At 34.4% G+C, this 22,431-nt stretch overlaps 2 protein-coding genes across 2 annotated transcripts; both read left to right on the top strand.

Annotated features, from left to right (window-relative positions):
• Positions 1-816: 816 nt before the first annotated feature.
• Positions 817-11,530, top strand: LOC126737814 (collagen alpha-1(I) chain-like). Its single transcript, XM_050442873.1, has 27 exons — positions 817-937; positions 4,325-4,704; positions 5,335-5,518; positions 5,570-5,718; positions 5,773-5,946; positions 6,000-6,196; positions 6,254-6,344; positions 6,406-6,620; positions 6,678-6,813; positions 6,870-7,030; positions 7,086-7,302; positions 7,362-7,612; positions 7,681-7,842; positions 7,900-8,097; positions 8,177-8,321; positions 8,377-8,516; positions 8,603-8,695; positions 8,751-8,912; positions 8,972-9,179; positions 9,235-9,405; positions 9,466-9,572; positions 9,769-9,966; positions 10,024-10,222; positions 10,278-10,574; positions 10,625-10,797; positions 10,889-11,107; positions 11,165-11,530. The coding sequence occupies exons 2-27, from the start codon at positions 4,326-4,328 to the stop codon at positions 11,309-11,311; spliced, it is 4,773 nt and encodes a 1,590-aa protein (XP_050298830.1). The 5' UTR covers positions 817-937; position 4,325; the 3' UTR covers positions 11,312-11,530.
• A 1,169-nt stretch (positions 11,531-12,699) lies between these two features.
• On the top strand, positions 12,700-22,374 carry LOC126737838 (elongator complex protein 4). Its single transcript, XM_050442898.1, has 8 exons — positions 12,700-12,920; positions 12,999-13,031; positions 13,168-13,283; positions 13,342-13,579; positions 17,264-17,398; positions 17,485-17,636; positions 17,700-17,928; positions 22,168-22,374. The coding sequence occupies exons 1-8, from the start codon at positions 12,818-12,820 to the stop codon at positions 22,251-22,253; spliced, it is 1,092 nt and encodes a 363-aa protein (XP_050298855.1). The 5' UTR covers positions 12,700-12,817; the 3' UTR covers positions 22,254-22,374.
• The last annotated feature ends 57 nt before the right edge of the window (positions 22,375-22,431 follow it).

Here is a 22,431-nt window from a genome sequence, read left to right as displayed (position 1 = left end):
TTAGGTCTGTATTATGTAAGAAGCTCTGAAAATCTTATTGCTTAATGGATAGTAAGTATTCAAAAACTCCATGGCGAATTTAAGATAATAAAGGACTTAATTACTTTAAATACTTTGATTACCGTAAGATTAGTATTCTCCCGATTGAAATTGAAAGTAATCTAACTGACTCTAAAACTTCATTTCATCTATTTAGCTTAACTGATTCAATAGCATTCATTGCCAATACCAGAAAGAATCCTTTGAATAGTTTCTTAGGCAATTGCATCTAGCTCCGAATTTTCTGAATGTTCATAAAGTCCTATTCCAGAGATCGCAATTTGGATGGTCTTGGACTGTTTTTTACGTCATTATTAGTCTTTCAAAAATATTATGGTGATCTGTCCATTAAATACGGAGTAGAATTTTTTTTTTGGGTTTTCAGTGACCTCCAACCATCGTTGAGACCCTATTTGAAATGTTTAATTTGTTGGCGCATGGCAAAAATCTACATGTTAAATATGGGTTTTTCAATAGAGTGATAAGAAGCATTTTTTTGGCAACAATTGGGCTTAATCTCAACCTTTAGCTGGAGGTTATATAATTAATTTTTTATTCAGATTAATTGCTATTAATCGAGTACTCTTATGGATTTTTAGGTCGAAAAGATACTAATTACTGCCTCATCCTGTATACTAGTAACTCATCTCGTCATATGTAATTACGCGAATCTTCAAGCAATCTTCTAGGCTAGGAGATTATCCCCTCTTTTTTCTGGATAGGCCATCGAACAAGACAAATAAATAGGAGTCGAATAGCGTAAATTCAAATTATTCCCAGCCCTGTATCGGGCAAGTTGGGGCTACAATTTTTTTTTAAATGATTTGTGAATGATTAGTTTCAAAAAAATTGTGATGTTTGGAAGTGAATTGGTTTAGGGATATAATATATTATTGAGGTAAGTTATTTTGAGATTTTTTACATCTTTTTTATTGTATTTAAAATATAAAATATAAATTGAGTGACACAGGGGATGATGTATTAAAAATAATTATTCAAATGTATAAGATATATCAATTGAAACTAGAATGAATAATAAGTGGGCGATTAATTTGTATATTATAGTTTCTGCAAGATGATTTTTTTATGTTTAGTATAAGAATCTTGGTGTTTAATCACGCATCTTTGAAAAGGTGATAGAAACCACTAATCTTCATGTTATTAAATTGAAACAAAAATTACTAGACATTGTAAATATAGAAATATGGTAATAAATAAAGCCGGAAATATTCTAATAAGTAAAATGCTATAAATATATAATTTTTTTTTTATTTCTGTGGAAACATTATGAATATTGGGTTTTTTTACAGTATTAAATAATACTGATGATTGGTAACTATTACGGTACATTCCTTGGCCCTACATACATGGAAAATGATTTTTCTGAATTGCATGTCCTGCATATTGGTGCAAATTAGGTATACGAAGACTCTAGCTTAAACTAAATGCATTTCATTCTTATATACTTTCAAGAATATGTCAACAGATTTATTTTTTCGCTGTATATGATAATGATATAAAATTGATAAAATGACGTTTCGTTTTCTAGCGTCATCATCAGTTTTTTTTATAGATATTTAACAAAGAAGGTATATATCTTAAGATGAATCATACAAGATGGAAAATATTATCATAATCAAAGTATAATTTCATTTATGGTTTTAGATAAGATCAGAAAAAAAAAATTTTTTAATTAGCAATGAATTAAAACTTTGCCATGATAAAATTAACCTTAGGGTGAACGAAATTCCAATACTACCTTATGATGCCGAATTTGAGATGCATCTTCACGTTTGTAATTACTTATAATAAATTACAAACGAACTTAAGTAGGCAATAAAGAAAAAAATAGGACAAAATAATAAAAAAATTTAAAAAAAGTTTTTTGACACCCGTAATATCACAACATAATATGCTAGTAAAAACAGCCTTAAAAAATCCCTATTAACAAACTTTTTTTATATTTCTAGAAATTTAAAGTCGTTTCTAATATTATTAAGTTCTTCCAGTAATTTTATCTCATTTTTATGAGTTTTCTCTGATATTTGAAGCCGGTTTTAAGGCAAATAAAATTTTGGTTTATTTCCTGTAAAGAATTTTGACATTAAAGTCTTCTGGGTATTTGAAATAAATTTTTCTTGTCTTTTAATGATTTAAAATATTTTTTAAAAAAGTTTTTTCCACATTTAAACACGTATATTCCTCACTTTTTTACAAAAACTTTCTTCAATAAAAAAGAGCATAGAGAATTTCTCGTTCTCAAGACACATTCCTCATCTTGATTTAAAATAAAATAAAAACATGTACTAGATTCAATTTTGTGCATTAATTAAAGTAAATTTAAATAATTGTAAACGACTTTACGAGTCTTGGTACTTATTCTTGAGAAAATAATATATAAAGCCTTGGATGTACTTTTCCATTAGGAATCAAATTCGTCATGTCGTCATTCTAGTGGAAATGTTTCTATTGGTGTAGTTTGAGGATAGGTACACATATCTTGGTCATGAAATACGAATCTCGAGGGACAACCAAACATGCGAATTAAAAATAAGAATTACGCTCTATTGGGCTGCATATAACAGACTTAGGAAAGTGTTAAAGTAAGAGTAATTTGAGAATAATATCCCAATTTGTCTAAAACGAACGGCTTTTAATCAGTGCATTTTACCGTTTATGATGATAATGATGATGGATGTACTTTTTAAAGGTTTATTCTTAAGCCTTAAATTGACGATAACAAATAAAACATACAGTCACGGTCTCACAACGTACAATAAAAGGCTAAAATCAGAAACATTATTTTAAACAAAATTAAAATTTTATTTTTAGTAAAGGCAGTCCTTAAAATCCTAACTCAGACGAGGAGTTAAAACTGCTATAAAGGAAGAAATCTAGGGGCGTTAGATCAGCGTAATGACAAATCAGTTTTCCCTTTTCCATAAATATTGTTGGGTTAAAACCATAAAATCAACTGGATCAATAGTATTTTTCAAGCTTACTGCTGTTAATAGTTCCATAATTCTTGAAGTAGATTATCCTAAGGAGAAGAAATCTAGAGGCGCTAGGGCGGTTGATCATGGTGGCCAATTCGAAGAAAATGTTCACTGCCTTACTGAAAAAAAGAAACTCATACATCATTATTAAAGGTGAAAATCGTCTTGCCAACTGCGTCAAGTTCCCAGAGAAGGAAATCTAGAGAGGTTAAATCGGTTGATAGTGGTGTCTATTAATATAGTCTCTTTGACTTCATTCTAGAAAATGTTCATTATTAAAAATCAAAATGGTATTGCCAACTTCATCAAGTGGTTTTTATAAGATTTCTGCTATTATTAATAGTTCTATTATCTCTATATCACACAAAAGTACACAGAAAAAAAGTATTAGAAAAAATCTAAAGGCGTTAAGTCCAGTAATCGTGGTGGTCAATCAATGCCACAAGGTGGAGCCCACTAATTGAAAGAAAAGGATCATATTGCCAATTGTGTCGAGTTGATTTTCCAACTTTGCTGTGATTAATGGTTCTATTACTACTTTAAACAGATTACACTATAGTTAAGTGATATTTAGAGAACGAGATTTGGGTTAGCATTGCTCTAGAAACAGAAATTGAAATGTTTTTTTGGTTGATGCTCATTATCATGACATGAAACTGAATCCATTATTTTTTCACAAAATTCAATTCTAATATCAAAAGCATAATTAAAAAATATTATAGACTTTTTGCGCATATGTACCACCGTACAAAGTGAGGTGGTTGGAGTTACATTAAAACAGTAAGATAACAATATCTAAAGATATCATCAACCTATTAAATAAACATATCTTTCTTCTATAAAATATCCACCAAAAATGCAAGTTTTGATTCGTTTTTTTGATACTTCATTGGGTCTCTCATATTGTTCGATTTTAAATTTAACACGTTATATTGCGTTAAATACAAAAATTATTAAGTAATGTAATTTTACATTATTGTGTCAAATGCAGAATGCAGATGTGTTTTCGTCGTTATTACATCAGCAATAGAATTTAATGTTACTTCAATTAAAATAGTCAACATACATTTGCATATTTTTATCGAAATAGCACAACACTCGACCGGCAGTATTTAGGCCATTTTAATGTAACTTCTTTTCATGTATTATTTGTCGCGCGCTATTTTATTATGGAATCAATTAAGCTTCAAGATTTATTGCTTTTTGATTAGAGAAACGCAATCGAATAACAATGCTTAAGAACTTTTCCTTTTTTAAATATAAATTTGTAGCAATAAATTCTGTTTCAGGATGAAGTTCCAACTATACCTACTAGTAGCTCTAGCAGCAACTATTATTTTGGACGTAACAGATGCCAGGGTTCGCAGGAAAAAGGTAAAGAAGCAACCTTCTTCTACAACTGAAAGTCTACCAGAAACAACTTCAGAAGAAACCGTGCACCAAGAAGACGCACCTACAAAACTTAGTTTAGATACTGCCGATTTAGAAATAAGCGAACAGGAAGTTTCGTCGGAGCAGGTCCTCAAAAAATCTAAAAAAGGTGGAAAACGTAGGGCTGTAAAGAGGAAAGTTGACGGTGTCCAGAATCAAGAACCAAGTGATGACTATAATCCCGATTATGGAGACTACGGTGAAAATTATGCCGAATATAATGAAGTAAAAGTTGCAGGTAGGTGAAAAAAACATGGAGCCTTCAATACTCTAATTTTCTTTTAAGAAATCGAATCTAATGTAAGTCTATTTAAGATTCAAATTGTTAATGTAGTATATCCACTTTTATTTCTTGGTGCCACCAGTATCAAAGTAATTTTTATCAAAACCACTCGCAAAATTAAACAAACTTTAAAAACTTAAAAGTTAAAACTGGTTGATGACTAAATAGATTTTCAACTCTACTTCTGACCAAATTGGTGTTTGACACGCAAGTTATATATTATGAATTATATATTATGAATAAATTCAATAATAGAATTCCTTGCACTATTAATTGGGAATACAATATATGTATTTATTAACGATTCCTATCATACCATATAATATAATATCTGCAGCCTCAACTCGCTATCTTCCAATCTGATGGTATCAAAGAAGGGAACAAACTATGATGAAGTTAACTCCACCATCCAATTTCCAAATTGCATTTAGAAGCTTCTTTGCAGCTCAACAAGAAGCAAAACAGCTTTATCTTAAATTGCTCTTAAGCTAAACCTACTTTTATTTATAAGGTTTTATAGCCCTTTATATTTCTTAACTAGCTCCTTGATGACTAAAGTCATTTTTTACTATTTTTTTATTATAGGTGTAACAGAGCGAATAACTACTCCCCAACCTTACGATGAACGACCAAGATTTGTAGAAACATCAATTAGACCTATAGGTATAAATACTACTCCAAGCCCTAGAGGAAATGTTCAAGTAAGTGTTATTGAGCCATCACCTGAAAGCCATATTGGGGCCATTAATGACTGCAGACAAGATGGAAAGTAAGTTACCAGTAACATTAATTTCTAAATATTACCTTTATTCAAATGTAGATTTTACCAAGACAACCAAAAATGGACAATAGGAGAATGTACCAACTGCACCTGTATCCGGGGAACAGTTGACTGCAAAACTGACGAAAGTTGTTTACAAGGTTTAAAGCCAAGGGAGCCACAAATCGATGATACCTACCCAATTTCAGGTACTAAAAATCTACTACATCTTAATTAATACTTAGTTAATATTTTCACTTCAGGACCCAGGGGGGAAGCAGGTTATCCAGGAGAGCAAGGTCGTCCAGGAGACTCGGGGATTCCAGGCTCACCAGGCACTCCGGGGGTCCCAGGACCTCCAGGTCCACCAGGATCAATTCCTGACCTTACTGCGTACTATGCTCAACTGGCTGCTGCTAATTCAGCTAACGATAAAGGTAAAACATATAACTATTTTAAAAATGTACAATTTAAGCGAAATGCGTGGTAGGTCCTCAGATAGTGGAGCCTTTTCAATACCTGCAAGCACAGGTGGGACCGACGGGCTCTAGAGGTCCACCAGGTCCTCCCGGAGCTGCAGGTCCCCAAGGGTTTCAAGGAACCAGAGGCGAAATTGGAGAACCGGGATTGCCGGGACCTATGGGACCAGCTGGACTAAGAGGTCCACCTGGACCACCAGGCAAAGATGTAAGTACTAAGATGTAACTTATGATTCTCACAATAATTTATGGCATTTTTCATTAGGGTGAGCGAGGAGAAGATGGGGAGTCTGGTGCAGTTGGAGCTACAGGTCCTCCTGGATCTAGAGGATTGCCTGGTATTCCGGGACTTCCCGGTAAGTCTATTTAATTTTATTTTTAGAACAGTAAATATTACTTATATACTCTTATTTACAGGAGCAAAAGGCCACCGTGGTTACCCTGGACTTGATGGCACCAAAGGCGAACAAGGACCACAAGGTGAAAAAGGTGGACAAGGAATTCCCGGTTTTGTCGGTCCTATTGGCCCCTCCGGTACACCTGGACCAAGAGGAGAAAGAGGTAGAGAAGGACCTCCAGGACCTCCTGGCTTAAGAGGACTTGATGGTGTAGCTGGACCACCTGGCCCAGCGGTAAGTCACCACACATCTTATAATTACTAGATTTCCAAATCACTACAATATTTTTAGGGGTCTGTGGGTAAACCGGGGCCACCTGGCTTTCCAGGAATACCTGGAGCAAAGGGAGATCAAGGAGCGATTGGTCCTCAAGGAAATCAAGGCTTACAAGGTCCTAGAGGAGAACAAGGACGTCCCGGTGAACCCGGTAATTTTCTTACCGTTTTAATAAAAATAATTATAATATCAAGTCGCTTTTCTTAGGTGAAACTGGACCCTCTGGTCCTCCTGGAAAAGATGGATATCCCGGTGAAAAAGGGGCCACAGGATCGCCAGGACTAGTGGGACCACCAGGTTTTCCAGGATCAAGAGGCCCTCCTGGAAACGACGGTCATCCTGGAATTCCTGGAGCCAAGGGCCTACCTGTTAGTAACTTTATTTTGTTTTAATTTTATGAAAGTACACGTTTTAATGATTTAGGGTCAACCTGGAGAAAGAGGTTACAAAGGAGAAACAGGGCCAAAAGGAGAAATTGGCTCCCCAGGGTTGAGAGGTCTTCCTGGACCTTCAGGACCTGAAGGAAAAAGGGGAAGAAGGGGAAACAGAGGTCCACCAGGACCCAACGGACCACAAGGCGAACGTGGTATTCCTGGAATTACTGGATTACCTGGACCTGACGGCGCACCCGGCCCCAAAGGTACGTTATTTAGATTTTTGGCTTAACATTTCACTGTATTCCTTTCCTTGCCAATATAGGACAAGCTGGTGAACGAGGTGCTGTAGGACCACAAGGCATTAAAGGCGCACAAGGAGAAATGGGACGTACCGGAGCTATGGGTCTTCAAGGTCTCAGAGGCTTAACGGGAAGAACTGGTGCAGCTGGAAAAACGGGGCCTCCCGGTGAACGTGGATTACCAGGCCAAGATGGAAAACCTGGTGAGCCAGGAGTACAAGGTATTCAAGGAATTCCAGGACCTATTGGTTTACCTGGTGATAAAGGATTAACTGTAAGTAGAGATATTAAAGCAAAAATTCTAAACACTCATTTGTGAATGCTACATTAAAATAATTTTAGGGTGCACCTGGAAAAGATGGAGAGTCAGGTCCTCAAGGACCACCCGGTCCCAAAGGTGATGTTGGCAAAGACGGTTTACGAGGTCCACAAGGACTTCCTGGTATTCCAGGTAATGATGGCGAAAGAGGTCCTCCAGGTGTTACTGGACCTCGAGGATTCCAGGTAATGTTTGTACCATATTATACATATGTTTCTTACTTTATAGTGATGTTGTTTTAGGGCCTACCTGGAGCACCCGGTAATCCAGGTCAGCCAGGAAAAGATGGAGAAGTTGGTCTGCAAGGGCCGCCAGGAGTTCCTGGACCATCAGGAATGAGAGGGGAGAGAGGTTTTCCTGGAGAACGTGGGCCGGTAGGACAGCCTGGCGCTACAGGACAAAAAGGATCTACTGGAGCTCAAGGATTAGATGGACCTGCGGTAAGATTCAAATATTTTTGGCAAATAGGGTAGTTAACTAAGAGTGTTAGATAAAATACAAGAGATTGTACGATTACAGGGCTTACCAGGTCCAAGAGGAATGAAAGGTCATCAAGGTCCGCAAGGTCTTATAGGATTACCAGGCTTGAGGGGTGTACCTGGATCACAAGGAGAAAAGGGCGAAAGAGGCGCATTTGGTCCTATTGGACCTGAAGGACCTCCTGGTTAATATACCTTAACTTACTGGGATAAACATATTTATATTATAAATACTCACAGGTCGACAGGGAGAAAGAGGACCTATCGGTCCATTAGGCCCGCCAGGTCCACCAGGCGAACCAGCTGCCCCTGGAGAGCCTGGTACACCAGGATCTACAGGAGAGCCAGGAGCTCCAGGAACCCCGGGAGATAGAGGACCGGTACTAATTATGAATGCATTCTTATTGAAAATATTATATTTGGTCATAAATTTATTTCATGCTGCTATATTGATTGTAATTTTTAGGTCGGACCAAGTGGTCCCCAAGGATTCCCAGGACCACCTGGTCTAGTTGGCTTGCCAGGCCCTAAAGGAGAAAGAGGAACATCAGGATTAAAGGTTGTTATCTTTTTACAGCATTACTATGAAAGAGATTAATGATTAATTTTTATAGGGTGAACAGGGAAACCCCGGCCACATAGGTCGTCCTGGAGAGCCAGGATTACAAGGTCCTGTTGGTCTAACAGGTGCGAAAGGCGCAAGAGGTGAACCCGGTCAACGGGGAGACGTAGGGTTAATGGGTCCACCAGGGCGACCAGGAGATCAAGGGCCTGCTGTAAGTTTAATTATTTTCCTTTTTGAAGAAATTTGTTAATTTGTTAACCAACTTGCCAGGGCCATCCAGGCAGTACAGGTTCACCCGGTCCCGCTGGCCTTCCAGGAATTAAAGGATGTCACGGTGATCAGGGTAAGCCAGGAAATAGCGGACCTCCAGGTTTACCAGGTATACCAGGTGTGGAAGGCCCCAAAGGAGAATCAGGTTCAGATGGGCCTCCAGGTATAGCCGGACCCGTCGGCCCGCAAGGACCTGCTGGTGACAGAGGTAAGGATTTTTTTTTTGCTTGGTGCTAGTTTTACCAAGCATACATCTTGTGCAGGTTTGCCTGGACTACCTGGTGCGCCTGGTTTACCGGGTCAACAAGGACACCGTGGGACTCCTGGAGAACAGGGTATACCAGGAAAGCCAGGAAATGAAGGACCGATAGGTCCCCAAGGAATAGCAGGACCGCCGGGACCAACAGGACCACATGGAGATCAAGGACCTGAAGGTATTTTTCCACAAGAGTTTTTCTTAAGGCTTTGGAAATACTTAATGTAATAATTTTTAGGCCCACCTGGAAAAATGGGAGTTCCTGGGTTACCTGGACGACCTGGCGACAAAGGACCGGTAGGACCTCCTGGGCAAACAGGTCCAAACGGCCCACCTGGACTGCCGGTAATATAACAATACATAAGTTGTTTTTTGTTACTCAAAAATATCTATGCTTCTTTCTAAGTGAATGACTTCACATCCAATTTACTTAGCAAGAAGCATAATACATAAGTTACTTTTCCTATAATTAATAGTAAAGTAATTTAACTGTCATACACGCGGTCAATGTAAATATGCCTGAAAAACAAGTTTTCTTAAGGGACCAATGGGATTGGCGGGTCCCATCGGTCTTACTGGAGAACGCGGTCCTAGAGGAGAACCAGGACCACAAGGAACCGAAGGACGACCAGGCGAACGTGGTAAGCAAGGAGCACCTGGCATAGAAGGTCCAAAAGGAGAAAGAGGTGAAGTAGGTCCTAAAGGAGCTAAGGGCCATACTGGACTTATGGGCTTACAGGTATAATTATTTTTATCATTTATGTGATTTTTTTACGTAATATTTTTCCTGCTGTAGGGCTTACCAGGAGCACAAGGTCCTCCAGGAGAAAAAGGTATGACGGGTTCTCCAGGTCTACCAGGAAAAGATGGCGATACAGGTCCTCGAGGTCTACCCGGTCACGATGGTAGCCCAGGCTTACCTGGATTAATGGGTCCTCAAGGTTTAAGAGGTGAAACTGGTTCTGACGGAAGACCTGGCCCACCAGGAAATCCAGGTAAATATATTTTTAGTATTAATATGACAAACGAGCTATTTATGTGCTTTATTAGGCCCTCCTGGACCACCCGGACCTCCTGGAGATGGTATTGGTTACGATGCAGCATCTCTGGCAGCAATATTGGCAAACGCAAATACTCAAAAGGGCCCTGATCCACAGGGCGATCAACCCTATGTTCCAAGAGTTTTTGGCAAGGAGCTGACAAATGAAGAAACTCGAGAATTAATTAACAAAGCTTACGAACAACTGAAGGCTTCATTCGAGAAATATAAAAGACCTAACGGCGAGAAGAATAATCCTGGAAAAACTTGTAGAGATATTTGGGCGGCTTATCCTGATTCACCTAGTGGTATGTTTTAATAATTTAAAGTTAGCAAGGTTGAGAAATATATTTCTTAGGCCAGTACTGGATTAATCCGAATGGAGGTGATGTTAAAGGAGCAATTCTGGTACATTGTGACATGGAAACAAAATCGTCATGTATAATGCCTAGTCCCACGAGATCACAAGAACTTTCGTATATTGGTACAGATCCAGAAATTTGGTTGGGAGAGATTGATAAGGGAATTAAGGTAACCACATTCGAATCATATTCCTTAATTTTAGTTGTTAAATCTTGTACTATAATCAAGATTTCTTAACATAAGTCCTTTCTATTTTCAGATTTACTATAAGGCAGATTCTACCCAAATAGGTTATTTACACCTTCTATCTTCTAGAGCCACACAAAATATTACTTATCACTGTCTAAACTCAGTTGCCTATTATGATGTTCAGAGACATACTTACAGAAAAGGAATAAAACTCATGAGCTATAATGATATGGAAATTACTCCTAAGGGAGCCAAACTAAAATACGAGGCAATTATTGATGAATGCAAGGTATTTTTATTTATTTTTTTTTTTGCAAATATTATCTTTTTATAATTTTTTCTTTAGCATCGTCCAGCTACTTGGGCCAAGTCAGTTCTGCAATATAATACCGATAAGCCTTCTAGGCTACCAATAACAGACATCGGTATTCGTGACATCGGCAAACCAAACCAGGCATTTTGGGTGGAAATTGGAGCGGTATGCTTTTCCTAAAAAGCTGCGGTGATCGTACTTAATACTGCCATAATATTTCAAAGTGAAAGTGATAACAGTTATGTATTCCTATAATATTTTTTTATAAGAATGTTATGTTTAAATAATAATTTTGTAAATTATATAGATATGTCACATTTTTACATTGTCTAGATAAGAAAGAGTGCTAAAATAGGTTACATTTTAGGTATATTTTTATTAAACATAAGTGTATATTTATGTATTGTTTGTATTATTTTTTTGGCTTAGTTTGACACCTGAAAGTCTTATACGGGTAGTTTAAAGATAGCACGGATAGCTGATTTCACTCTGATGCGTCCAGCAAAAGGGCGAATCCATTTCTGTGGTTTCCAGATAATTGTTGTAAGTAAGCCGATGCGTATCATGTTAACTATGTTGCTGATGAATATCGTATTTATTAAATTACTATTTAAGGCATTGAAGCAGTGCTCAACCACATTCGTGTACCCTCTTTTGAATTGTATTTTAACAACATAACGTTTTCTGAATCTGTATAAAATATATATTCAGGATACTACATAAGGACAATGTTGAGTTAAAGAATACATCCTATACCAAGGTAAAATATTATTCAGATAAAATTAAAATATTAAAAAGCATAGTAAACCATAGAGTACTTTACATGGGTCTTCCTTCCTATTTACTAACGTAATTTTGTTTAATTACGATTATGTAGGTATGTACATTTGTTTTGACAGGATTTTAAATAAATAAAAAATGGTCCATTCATAACATTGGTAGAAGTTTGGCAGAATGTTGCTATGGAACTGTAATTCTCTCCTCTTCATATAGACAGACCAAGTAGAATGGAAATCAACTGGTAAAGTCGAAATAAATTTCTTCTATTTGGTCTCTATACGCTATACAGGTTGTGTAAGAAATGTTATTGATCAAATACCATCTACCTATTGTCATCTATCATATTATTTGGAGAAGAATTAGGTAAATATGGGAATAATGATGTAAATATCCTCTCTTTCGCAACTACGCAAAGCCATGAACTACTACGACGATATATTCATAAAATAATAATTACCTTAGAAATAAGATTAAAAAAACTTCTTGTTCCATGAAAAAAAAAACGATAAAGTTTCGATGTTTCTATTTTATTAACTGCTTCACATTTCTTTATAATGTCAACATATACATTGTAAAATTAGGAAGAATCTACGATACTATTCACCAAATCAAATAAAAAATAATAATTATTAACTAAGTTTTTATTCTACTTTGACCGGACTAAAACGATAAAGTAAACTATTCCGGAATGCAATACGCATTCGTCCAACACGATGGAGACAAGCCTTAGTTTGCGTTTCGCTGACACGTGACAACTATGATATATGACATTCATTCGGTTCATAACCTAAAAAAATGACATCTTTTGTTAAATCTTCCTCTTGTTCCTGTTGATTCCCGTTAAAATTTTTTATAAAAGAAAAACGGTTTTTTTGTCGGAACGTAGTGATAATAATTAGAGTAAGAATGGAAAAGAAAAAAGATAATTTAATTCCAGGAACAGTGTTAAGCACCAGCAATGGCCAGTTAATGGTATCTTCCGGGGTAGCCTCTTTAGATCATCTTTTAGGTAAGATCCCTCTTTTAAAAGGAATATATTGTATTGAGTATGTTAGAGAGCCCTAGTTAAAATCCTTATCTCTTTTAGGTGGTCTACCGGTGGGAACAGTGGCTTTAGTGGGTATGTAGACATTATTGATTGCATCATTATAATTCATTAAATTTTGTAATCTGTAATAATGATTCAGTGATTTCACTTTAAAATCGCATGTGATTTTTTTTGTGAATAAGAATGATTTGGATTTTTTTTGTTATAGAGGAGGATTTAAGGGGGCTTCATTCAAAAGTAATATTGAAATATTTCCTGGCTGAAGGATTGGTCTCGAAACATTCCTTATTTGTTGCTAGTCAAGATGTTAATCCTACATATATAGTGAGTATTCTCTGTAGAGTATTTTTTATAATTGTATAATATCTGTTATAAATTTCAGGTTAGAAACTTACCAGCTGTGATTGAAAGTGATCCTGAGAAGAATGATGAGGTAGCACAGCAAATCAATAGCTGTGATAAATTAAAAATTGCATTTCGATATCAAAATGTATCAAAATCACCGGAAAGTCAAAAAATGAGCCATTTTGGCCACCATTTTGACTTGTCAAAAAGCATATCTCTTAGTGATATTGAAAATTCAGATATATTTTATTGGACAGGACAAAGAATAGAAGGTGGTAAGTTAAAATATATAGAATTAATTAAAATATTAGTAGAAATTCATGTGACCTTAATGATGTGATATCTAATGATCTAAAACATTTGCGGAGATATAGGGTGGTCAGTTATACCAAAAACTAGCATCTTACTAATGGTTTTTAAATTAATAATAATTTTCCATTATTTACAAAACTAACTAAGTCTTTTTAAAAAACTTTAAATTCTGGGTGTAGCTTCATAAAGTTGGTTTTGTTGTGAGAAATTTGTTTTCAATTATACATAATCTGAAAGACCATCAAAATCCCATTATATTAAGTATTATAGTTGTATCATTTTTAATTACACCATTATATGCCTGTTATAGGCTATATATAATAAAGATTTACCTATAACTAAGACTTGACACCCTTACTTTATATTCTGACAATAGTAGATTTTTGATAAGTGCAAAATTATTTAGTTGAACAAGGGAATGAGAGCATGAAAACTTTGAGTTACTGGTTCAGAGCATACAAATTAAATCTCAACTAGAGTTTAGCTAAAAATATTATTTTTCACTTATTACTCAGGATATTCCACATGTATACAATGACACATTTCTAGGTATTACACTGGATCATATTATCTTTTGAGGACAGTGTAAATATTTTATTTTTTGATTTTAAATATTAGTTAGATCTGATTTATTAAATTAATAAATTGAGTACATTTTAGAAAATCAACCTTATAACTTTTTCTGGGATTTCATGAAATATATCTATTTCTATTTTTTTTTAATTAATGATCAAAATAAGCTTATATCATTAGTAATGTTGGTGGGTTTAGGGATCAACATTAAAAGCTATATCTATTTGTATGTAGGAATTAAGGTTAGTGTGTAACTAATAAAAAAGTCATTAATCTGTGCATTAATATGAGAAACAATATGATTGAAAATTGATAAGGATTTTGGCTCTTTGTTCATATTGTTCATTAAAGTCATAAATTTTTTCTGTTTGCCAATAACAATTAGTCATACTGATTACTGTATCTTAACTATTAACAATCAAAATGGAACTGATAACTTTGCTGTAACATAAGACTTGTTTGTATGTTGCTAAATTTTCATTTAATAATCATAATGCAATTTCACACATTGATTTTAAATAATGATTAATAAATAATGAAATAATACAATGACAATGTTAATTTTTTAACCTTATTTACAGTATTGGTTATAATAGTTGGAACTTTTGAAAATTTATTCTATTTTGTGTGCCTTTTAATTAGCATTTTATTTTCTTTTATAAAGTTGTTGTACATGAAAAACTAGTGTTAATTAATTTAAATGTTGACAAAAATTCAGCACCAGTAGCAGTTCGGAATAAAAATTTTAAAAAAGCTTGACAAAATGCTTGGAACTAAATGATTTTTATTCAAAAATGACATAAAACATAACTTATTGAAACCATAATATTATAATTAATATTTGGTATGGTAACCCTTAGCATTAATTATAACATTATAACATTATAACCCTTAGCATTAATTATATACTGCCTGCATTCTTCTGGGCATTGATTCAATCAAATTTTCAATTATTTGTCTGTCAATGTGAGTCATGAAATAGTTCATCAGCATTTTTGACTGTTCCAGATGCCCGAATTTTGCGATTCAGATGGTCCCATAAATTTTCAATCGGGCTTAAGTCTGGACTCTGGGACGGCCACTTTAAAACTGTGATCTTTTCTTGGTTCAACCATTCTTTTACCAATTTTGACGAATGTTTTGGATCGTTATTATGCTGGAATACAAAATTTACTGGCATAGACTCAAATGTGTAAGGCTCAATTATATTTCGCAAAATATTCCGATACATAAATCGATCTATTTTCCCCACAATTTTATGTATTGGCCCAGTACCATATCAAGAAAAGCATCCCCATACTATCACATTACCAACTCCTGTTTAACCGTAGGTAGGATAAACTTTTTCTTGAGTCTTTCACCTTTCGGTCGTCTTACATGAAGTATTCCATCACTGGAAAACAGATTGAACTTAGATTCGTCACTGAATAGCACTTTTTTCCAATTTTGTACAGTCCAGTTAAGATGATCCATTGCAAATTGTAGGCGTAACTTGACATTTTTCTTCCGCAGCAAAGGCTTTTTAGCAGGTCTGTAGCTGTTAAGTCCACCAGAACACAATCACCTTCTTACCGTTCTTGCAGAGATATTGGAAGGCTCACCTTCATTTATGTTTTTTTGTAAAATTTTGGAGGATGACAAAAATGGGTCATTCTGGGAAATATTTAAAATTCGCCTACCTACACGGGCAGTCGTGGCTTTAGGTCTTCCAGTGCTTTTACCTGGTACCACATTTCCAAATATACGATATTTCTTAATTATCCGTGACACGGTGTTCTTAGGAACGTTTAGTCTTTGAGCAATATTACGCTGCCTAACACCCTGATTGTAAAAATCTAAAATTCTTTGGTGAATGTCGCTGGAATAGGCCTTGCCTTTTCCCATAGTAACATAAAATAAAATAAATAAAAAGAACCCACTCGCACACTAGTGTGTCAAAGACTGCCTGTAAAATACATCTCTTATAAAAAGTTCCAAGCATTTTGTCCAGCACAAAAATTTAAAGTATTTCTTATTGTCTGAAACAAGGTAATGTTGAAATTCTGGTATGCTTTTTTGTTTACTTATAAATATGTTTATTGATTGGATGTACAAAAATAAAATATAAATTTAAAACATTGGAAAAATTTTAAATTTTTAAAAGTTCCTAAACTTTTATGGCCAATACTGTAGATCCTATTTAAAAAGTTTCTTTTCCATTTTCTTCTAATTAGGGACTTTAATTGCATTTAATGTTTTTTAGTGAATATTTATAACATGAAGAGAAGTAAAATTTGTCTTGTTAGATTAAACTTGTTAGACACTTAAGCCAAAAATTATGTTATTTTTTCCTTTGTACAAAAGAGGTTAAAACATTGTTATATTAATTTATCAGCCTTTCTTAAGCTAGGTTACAAGTTTGCTTTAGTGTTATTAGTATTTAAAAAAAAGCAACTGGGTTCTGTGGTTACCAAAGATTCTCTCATCAATAAAATGGCTTTACTTATTGAGAACAAAGAAAAATGTACTTAAGAACAATGCATTATTAATGAAAATATTTATTGTGCAAAAAAAAGAAATGAGAAACACTATTTGTGTATAATTTTAGTGCACATGTCTTCCATAGAACCTTGGTTACATATCACAGAATTTACAAGACCCAGGAAATATGAATACAAAAGACATATTTTCGCATGGTACATGTATAATTAATTATAAAAAGCTATTTTATTAAACTTCAGAACTTAATCCACTATGATCAGCTTTAAATATTTCAATAATCCAAATATTTCCGAAATTTGTTATTGTATTGTAAATATTAACCAAAATTTTTTATAGGCTTAGGCATCAAGGCAAACATTACTTACATATCAGAACTTCTTTGTTATTATTTAAAAAAGAAGAGTATGAACTTTTTAAATGAAATACTGATTTTTTATTGATCTGCCATTTTTTGACCTCTTTATTGATTTATAATATCTAATCCTGTTTCTCAAATAAAAGACGCATGTTTCTTCTTAAATAAATATTTGAATTGTGTAGAATAATGCCAGTGTTACGTAGTATAAATAATACTCTTTTTTTTTCTATTTTAGGCTTTAATACCTTTCTAAATCCTGCATACAATGATCTACTTAAGTCAATTAGAAATAAAATTAAAGATGGACATTTCTTTCTTAAAGATAATCCAGAGAAAAAAACAATACTTCGAATAGGAATTCATTCTCTAGGTAAATATGATATTTAATTGTGTTATTGGGCTTAATATTCTTTAAAATGAACTCGTTTTAATGAAATAATATACTTTTTGCTGCAGGTTCACCTATGTGGCTATCTCCAAAGAAATCAATATATTCCTTAGAAAGGCATAGTCAAGATTTACATATGTTTATATTTTGTCTTCGGGCATTAGTACGATCTGCTCATGCCGTTGCTATGATAACTATACCGTCTTATTTGTATGATGAGGTATGTCCTAATATGACGTCAATGATTCTTTTTTACATAAGTAATTGTCTTTTTTATATACAGGATTCAGTCAATAGATGCATTCACTCGAGCGATATCGCAATAAAACTGCAGTCTTTTAGCGGAACAGAATTAGAGAAAAACCAAAGTCTCCAAGATTATCAAGGATTTTTTTATTTAACAAAACTTGCAGCAATAAATTCATTAACGTCTAAACATATCGGCGCGGAGGATTACGCTTTTAAATTGAGAAAGAAGAAGTTCAGCATTGAAATGCTACATTTGCCACCTGGTAAGAATTTGGACTTATTTATTTCTACTGCGTTGAGCAATAAACGCTATATATACATCGTTTTTTGAATTTAAAGAAGATAACTAATTTTGTGGATGTTTTAATCCGTTTGTCTCTCATTTACATGCTTTAAGGGGTGTCCTAAAATTAACGTTAATTTTGCGGCCATTCTTTCTAACATATGTATTACACCTTTTGGCAACCATTAACGACTCTCTCTTATTAGTGCCAAATTTGCTATTTTAACGATTTATCGCACTTGCATATTACAAACATTCTGAGGCATTTTTAATAAGCAAATCTGAAAATGTTGTACTCTTTTCTCTTTGTCAAGGAATACTCCAAATAATTTTTGGATATGCAAGTCTGATACATTGTTAAAAAGGTTTTAAGGGTGTTATTTAAATCTGGTATAATTCATTGTGACACTCATAGTTAACCCCAACATTATTTGTTTCTAAAAAGAGAGGGTGTAGAAAGAAAATATGTATTACCTTAGTTCTACAAATACGTATAGTATAAGTGCTTATAAACATTAACGTTAAAAAAAAATTTGCAGCGAGTACTCGCGAGTTATTTATATATGCTGCACTTAATGGTAACAAGCTCAGTTTTGCAAGGGCCTATTTTCCTCCTATAAGAAGTTTGAAAAGTATATTTCGCTCCTATGCATTATATATTCTGTACTAGGCAATCTTAACTTTTCTAGCTCTTTGGTCTCAGGAAGCCTTTGCTTTTGTTGTGGTTGGTCCCTTCTCGAACAACATCGCCAGATAAAGTTGAATCCCTTTAAATTATGTCCGTACTATAGTCTGTGGTAGGTGAATTCAGTCAAAAATGGAATTTTCACTGCATTTTTTACAAGTCTAATCATCTGGTCAAGTCTGCTAATAAACTCTTATTGCTACTGGACCGTCACCATCGGATTATATTATGGGAGCTGATAGGATGGGAGTTTTTCTTAATGGATATCCTTGTTATTTCTTTCTCAGCTTGATTGGGATTCCTTACTTATTAGGCTATTGTCGGATAAATTGAGTATTTTTTATACTACTGCATAAAAAATACTTTACATGCTAGGGCGTAAAATGCCGTCAAAGTCAAATGTCAGCAAAAACGCTGTTTTAAATGCCACAATAAGGCCCAATAATATGCCAGACCAATTCTGGACACTGCAAAGTGCTTTATGTGTCCTATTTTTGAAAATATATTAGTGTAGCAATCAAAAACCACTTCCAGATCGTGAAACAGGATAGGCTTTGATAGAAATCTGTTAAAAATTATAAAAAGTGCCAGTAACCAACTTCAGACCGCAGCATATGTTGGTTGCTTTATTAAACCAAACTTATATAACTCCCATAGAATTTTAATAAAACTAAAAAATATATGTATTAATCGATTTATAAAGGTTTTAAACCTCTACCACGCGGTCTGGATAAATAAATAGGTCGGTGGAAACCAAAATATGCTGCGTTCTTAATTTCGTTGCTGGTATCCGACCGGACGTTAAACCTTCTAAAAATTGATGAGCAAAATTTTAAAGTAAGGCTATTTGTATTATATAGCTATTTTTTGTTAATAGTGTACATAATACATATTATATTATGTTCATTATCTATGTTATGTACATATGTATATGTATTGAAGAGAGTATTACACATATATATGAACATAATAAATATAAAATAATGGAGAAATATTCTTTATATAGTTATGTATGTAAGTTTAATATGTAATTATTTTTTGAAAAAGTCTGCGATTTTCTTCTGTTTTTTAACCTTCAGTGAATTTCTGAATGCGATATCCCTCCATTTTCTAATCACCAAAACGTCTAATGCTGTTGACTCATGTTGCTGCTAATGTATTTTAATGCAAGTTCCATTACATTTTTGGCTTCTTCATGAGAAATCGTTTTTTCCTCTTCAATGTCACTACTCTCATCATATTCCTCTGGTTCTTTGGTTGTTAAATCTATGATTGCTTCATCATTCAAAAATTCATTTTCAAGGTGATCGTCACAACTTATCATCCAATTTTCTGGTTGCAGTGCTTCGTTACCCGTTAACTTTTGAAGGTCTTGTAGAGTGGATTTGTTTTCTTCTTCTTCAGTCCCTGCAATATTCGAGATCGCAACTAGATTCTCAACATCTCGCCAAAGTTTTCTCCAAGACGTTGAAGAGGGCATTTCTTGAAATGCTAACATATAGATAACGTCCTTGATATTGATCTTTTTGATTACTTCTAAAAGACCTTTGTCTTCACTCTCCGAGTATTGCAGAATTTCAGAAACAAGTTTACGCCTGTATCGTCTTTTTAAGCTTTCGATCACTCCTTGGTCCATTGGTTGCACTAAGCTTGTCACATTAGGAGAAAGATAAACTAATTTTATGTCATCGCAGTCATGAGGATGGGTTGGAGCATTATCTAACACTAGAACTGCTTTGATAGGCAAGTTAACACTTTTTAAATGTTTTTTAATTCTTGGAACAAACTCTAAATTAAACCACTCTTTAAACAGGTCTTAATTCATCCACGCTGATTTTTGTGACTTATAATAGACCGGACTGGATTCAAGTTTTTGAATGCCCGTGGTTTAGCAGACTTGCCAATAACGAAAAGAGGAATTTTATGAGTTTCCGCTGCATTCGAACAAACGGCCACTGTAATACGTTCTTTGTTCTTTTTAAAGCCAGAGGCAGACTGTTCATGACTGCCTAGAAAAGTTTTTTCTGGTAACATTTTAATGTTTAGCCCGGTCTCGTCCATACTATAAACTTGTTCTGGAGATAATTCCTCTGTTTTAACCATTTCACCAAACTTAGTCTTGAATTCTGTCGCACCTGAAGTATCAGCAGACAGTTTTTCTCCACTTACATGTGCGAAATGAATTCCGTGTCGCTTTTTCCATCGATAAAGCCAACCATCACTTGCCACAAATTCGCCTCCATTATTAATCTTCTGGTGGATAGCCAGAGCTTTTTCTTTCAAAATTGGGCCGCCAATCGGTGTACCTCTTCGACGTTCCTGAAGAAACCAGATCCACAAAGCTTCATCGACGACCTCGCAAATCGGTTTTTTTCTCGTACAACAGCTGCCCATATTCTTATCAGATTCCATTTTCGAACAAAACTCCTCAATCGAATGCCTATCTCTTCGCCAGTCATTTACGGTGCTTTTTCCAACATTAAATTCTGCACAGATTTTCGCCACAGATTCACCTGCTTTAACACTTTTAAACGTGTTTCCATCAAAACCACAATTCTTTTGCGCTTTGCACTCATTGTTAAGGAAATAGTTATGTTTTGTACGTACCCACAGCAAGAACAAACCAAACTGATCAAAACGACAAAATAATCCTATCCAACATCCATGTTTATAGTTCAGTTCACAGGGATCTCTCCGTAATAACGGGGAAATCCCAGCCGAATCGCCTCGCCGGTGAATTTCTTGGAAAATATTGCGTTGCGTTCGGCTGTTGTAAACAGGCCGGTTAATGCTAAGCCGGTTAAGAGGAATTATACTGTAACTGTTAGTGAGACATTTCTTTGTAGAAATGTAAGCAACGTTGAGAAGTTTGTTAACAGTAAAAGGAAAAATTATATTACTGTTAACAAAAGAGGGCTCATTCAGAAATGCTCTATAATGATTTAAAATGTTCCTCAGGTCTTGAGATTGTCAACCTTTGTGCAAAGTACTGTAGTCAGGTATACAAGGTCTCCACATAATGACATGTTATCTCTTGATAATCTACTTGAGAAACTGTTAAGATTGGACATTGGAGCCCCACAAACGTCCTCATGGAATTCTTCCATTCCTTTTTAGGCAGTTGTCATATTGTCACAACCACTTTTTCTAATGTTCATCATACTAAAAAACTAATTTCGTTACACGAATATTTAAGGCTGGGAACGATTCTAACTATAGGCCCGTAAATATTTTGAGCTCTATTCCCAAGGTTTTTGAGAGCTTAGTTTGTGATTTCCTATCTATAAGTTTAAACAGACAATTTATTGATATCTTTTATAGCCGAAACTCTGGAGAATGCCGGCCTATTTTTATGTAAACTTGTAAGTTAACGGATCTTGGACGAAATAGAAAAGTTATATTATAAAACTAAGGAAATAAATTAGTTTAGAAGGACATTTTAATGTCCTATTTTGGTCTATTGAAAAATGTCAGTTGGGATAATATTGAAACTTCTCTAGACAATATTCTTAACATTGTATTTTCTTTTTGCAGATATTGGAGATGATACAGAAAAGCGAAAAGATAAAGGGATCACTTTAGGTTGTGGTGGGGATAAAATGCATCTGTTAGACTTTTAGTGATAATTGTACCTCAAATATTTTTTTAATTATTTATTGAATAGTTTATATTTTCGATATTTGACTAATAATGAATGTTTTATATCAGTATTAAAAACATAATTCTTTGACTAATGGTGAATATGTGTTTTATTTGTATCTCAGAACCTTGAACCTGAATATCTCATATTTTTATTGC

The sequence above is a fragment of the Anthonomus grandis genome, chromosome 6, assembly GCF_022605725.1.
Source record: "Anthonomus grandis grandis chromosome 6, icAntGran1.3, whole genome shotgun sequence".
In the NCBI taxonomy this organism is placed as follows: Eukaryota; Metazoa; Arthropoda; class Insecta; order Coleoptera; family Curculionidae; genus Anthonomus; species Anthonomus grandis.
The sequence above is the reverse complement of the archived record's forward strand: the minus strand, read 5'-3'. Positions and strand labels throughout refer to the sequence as shown.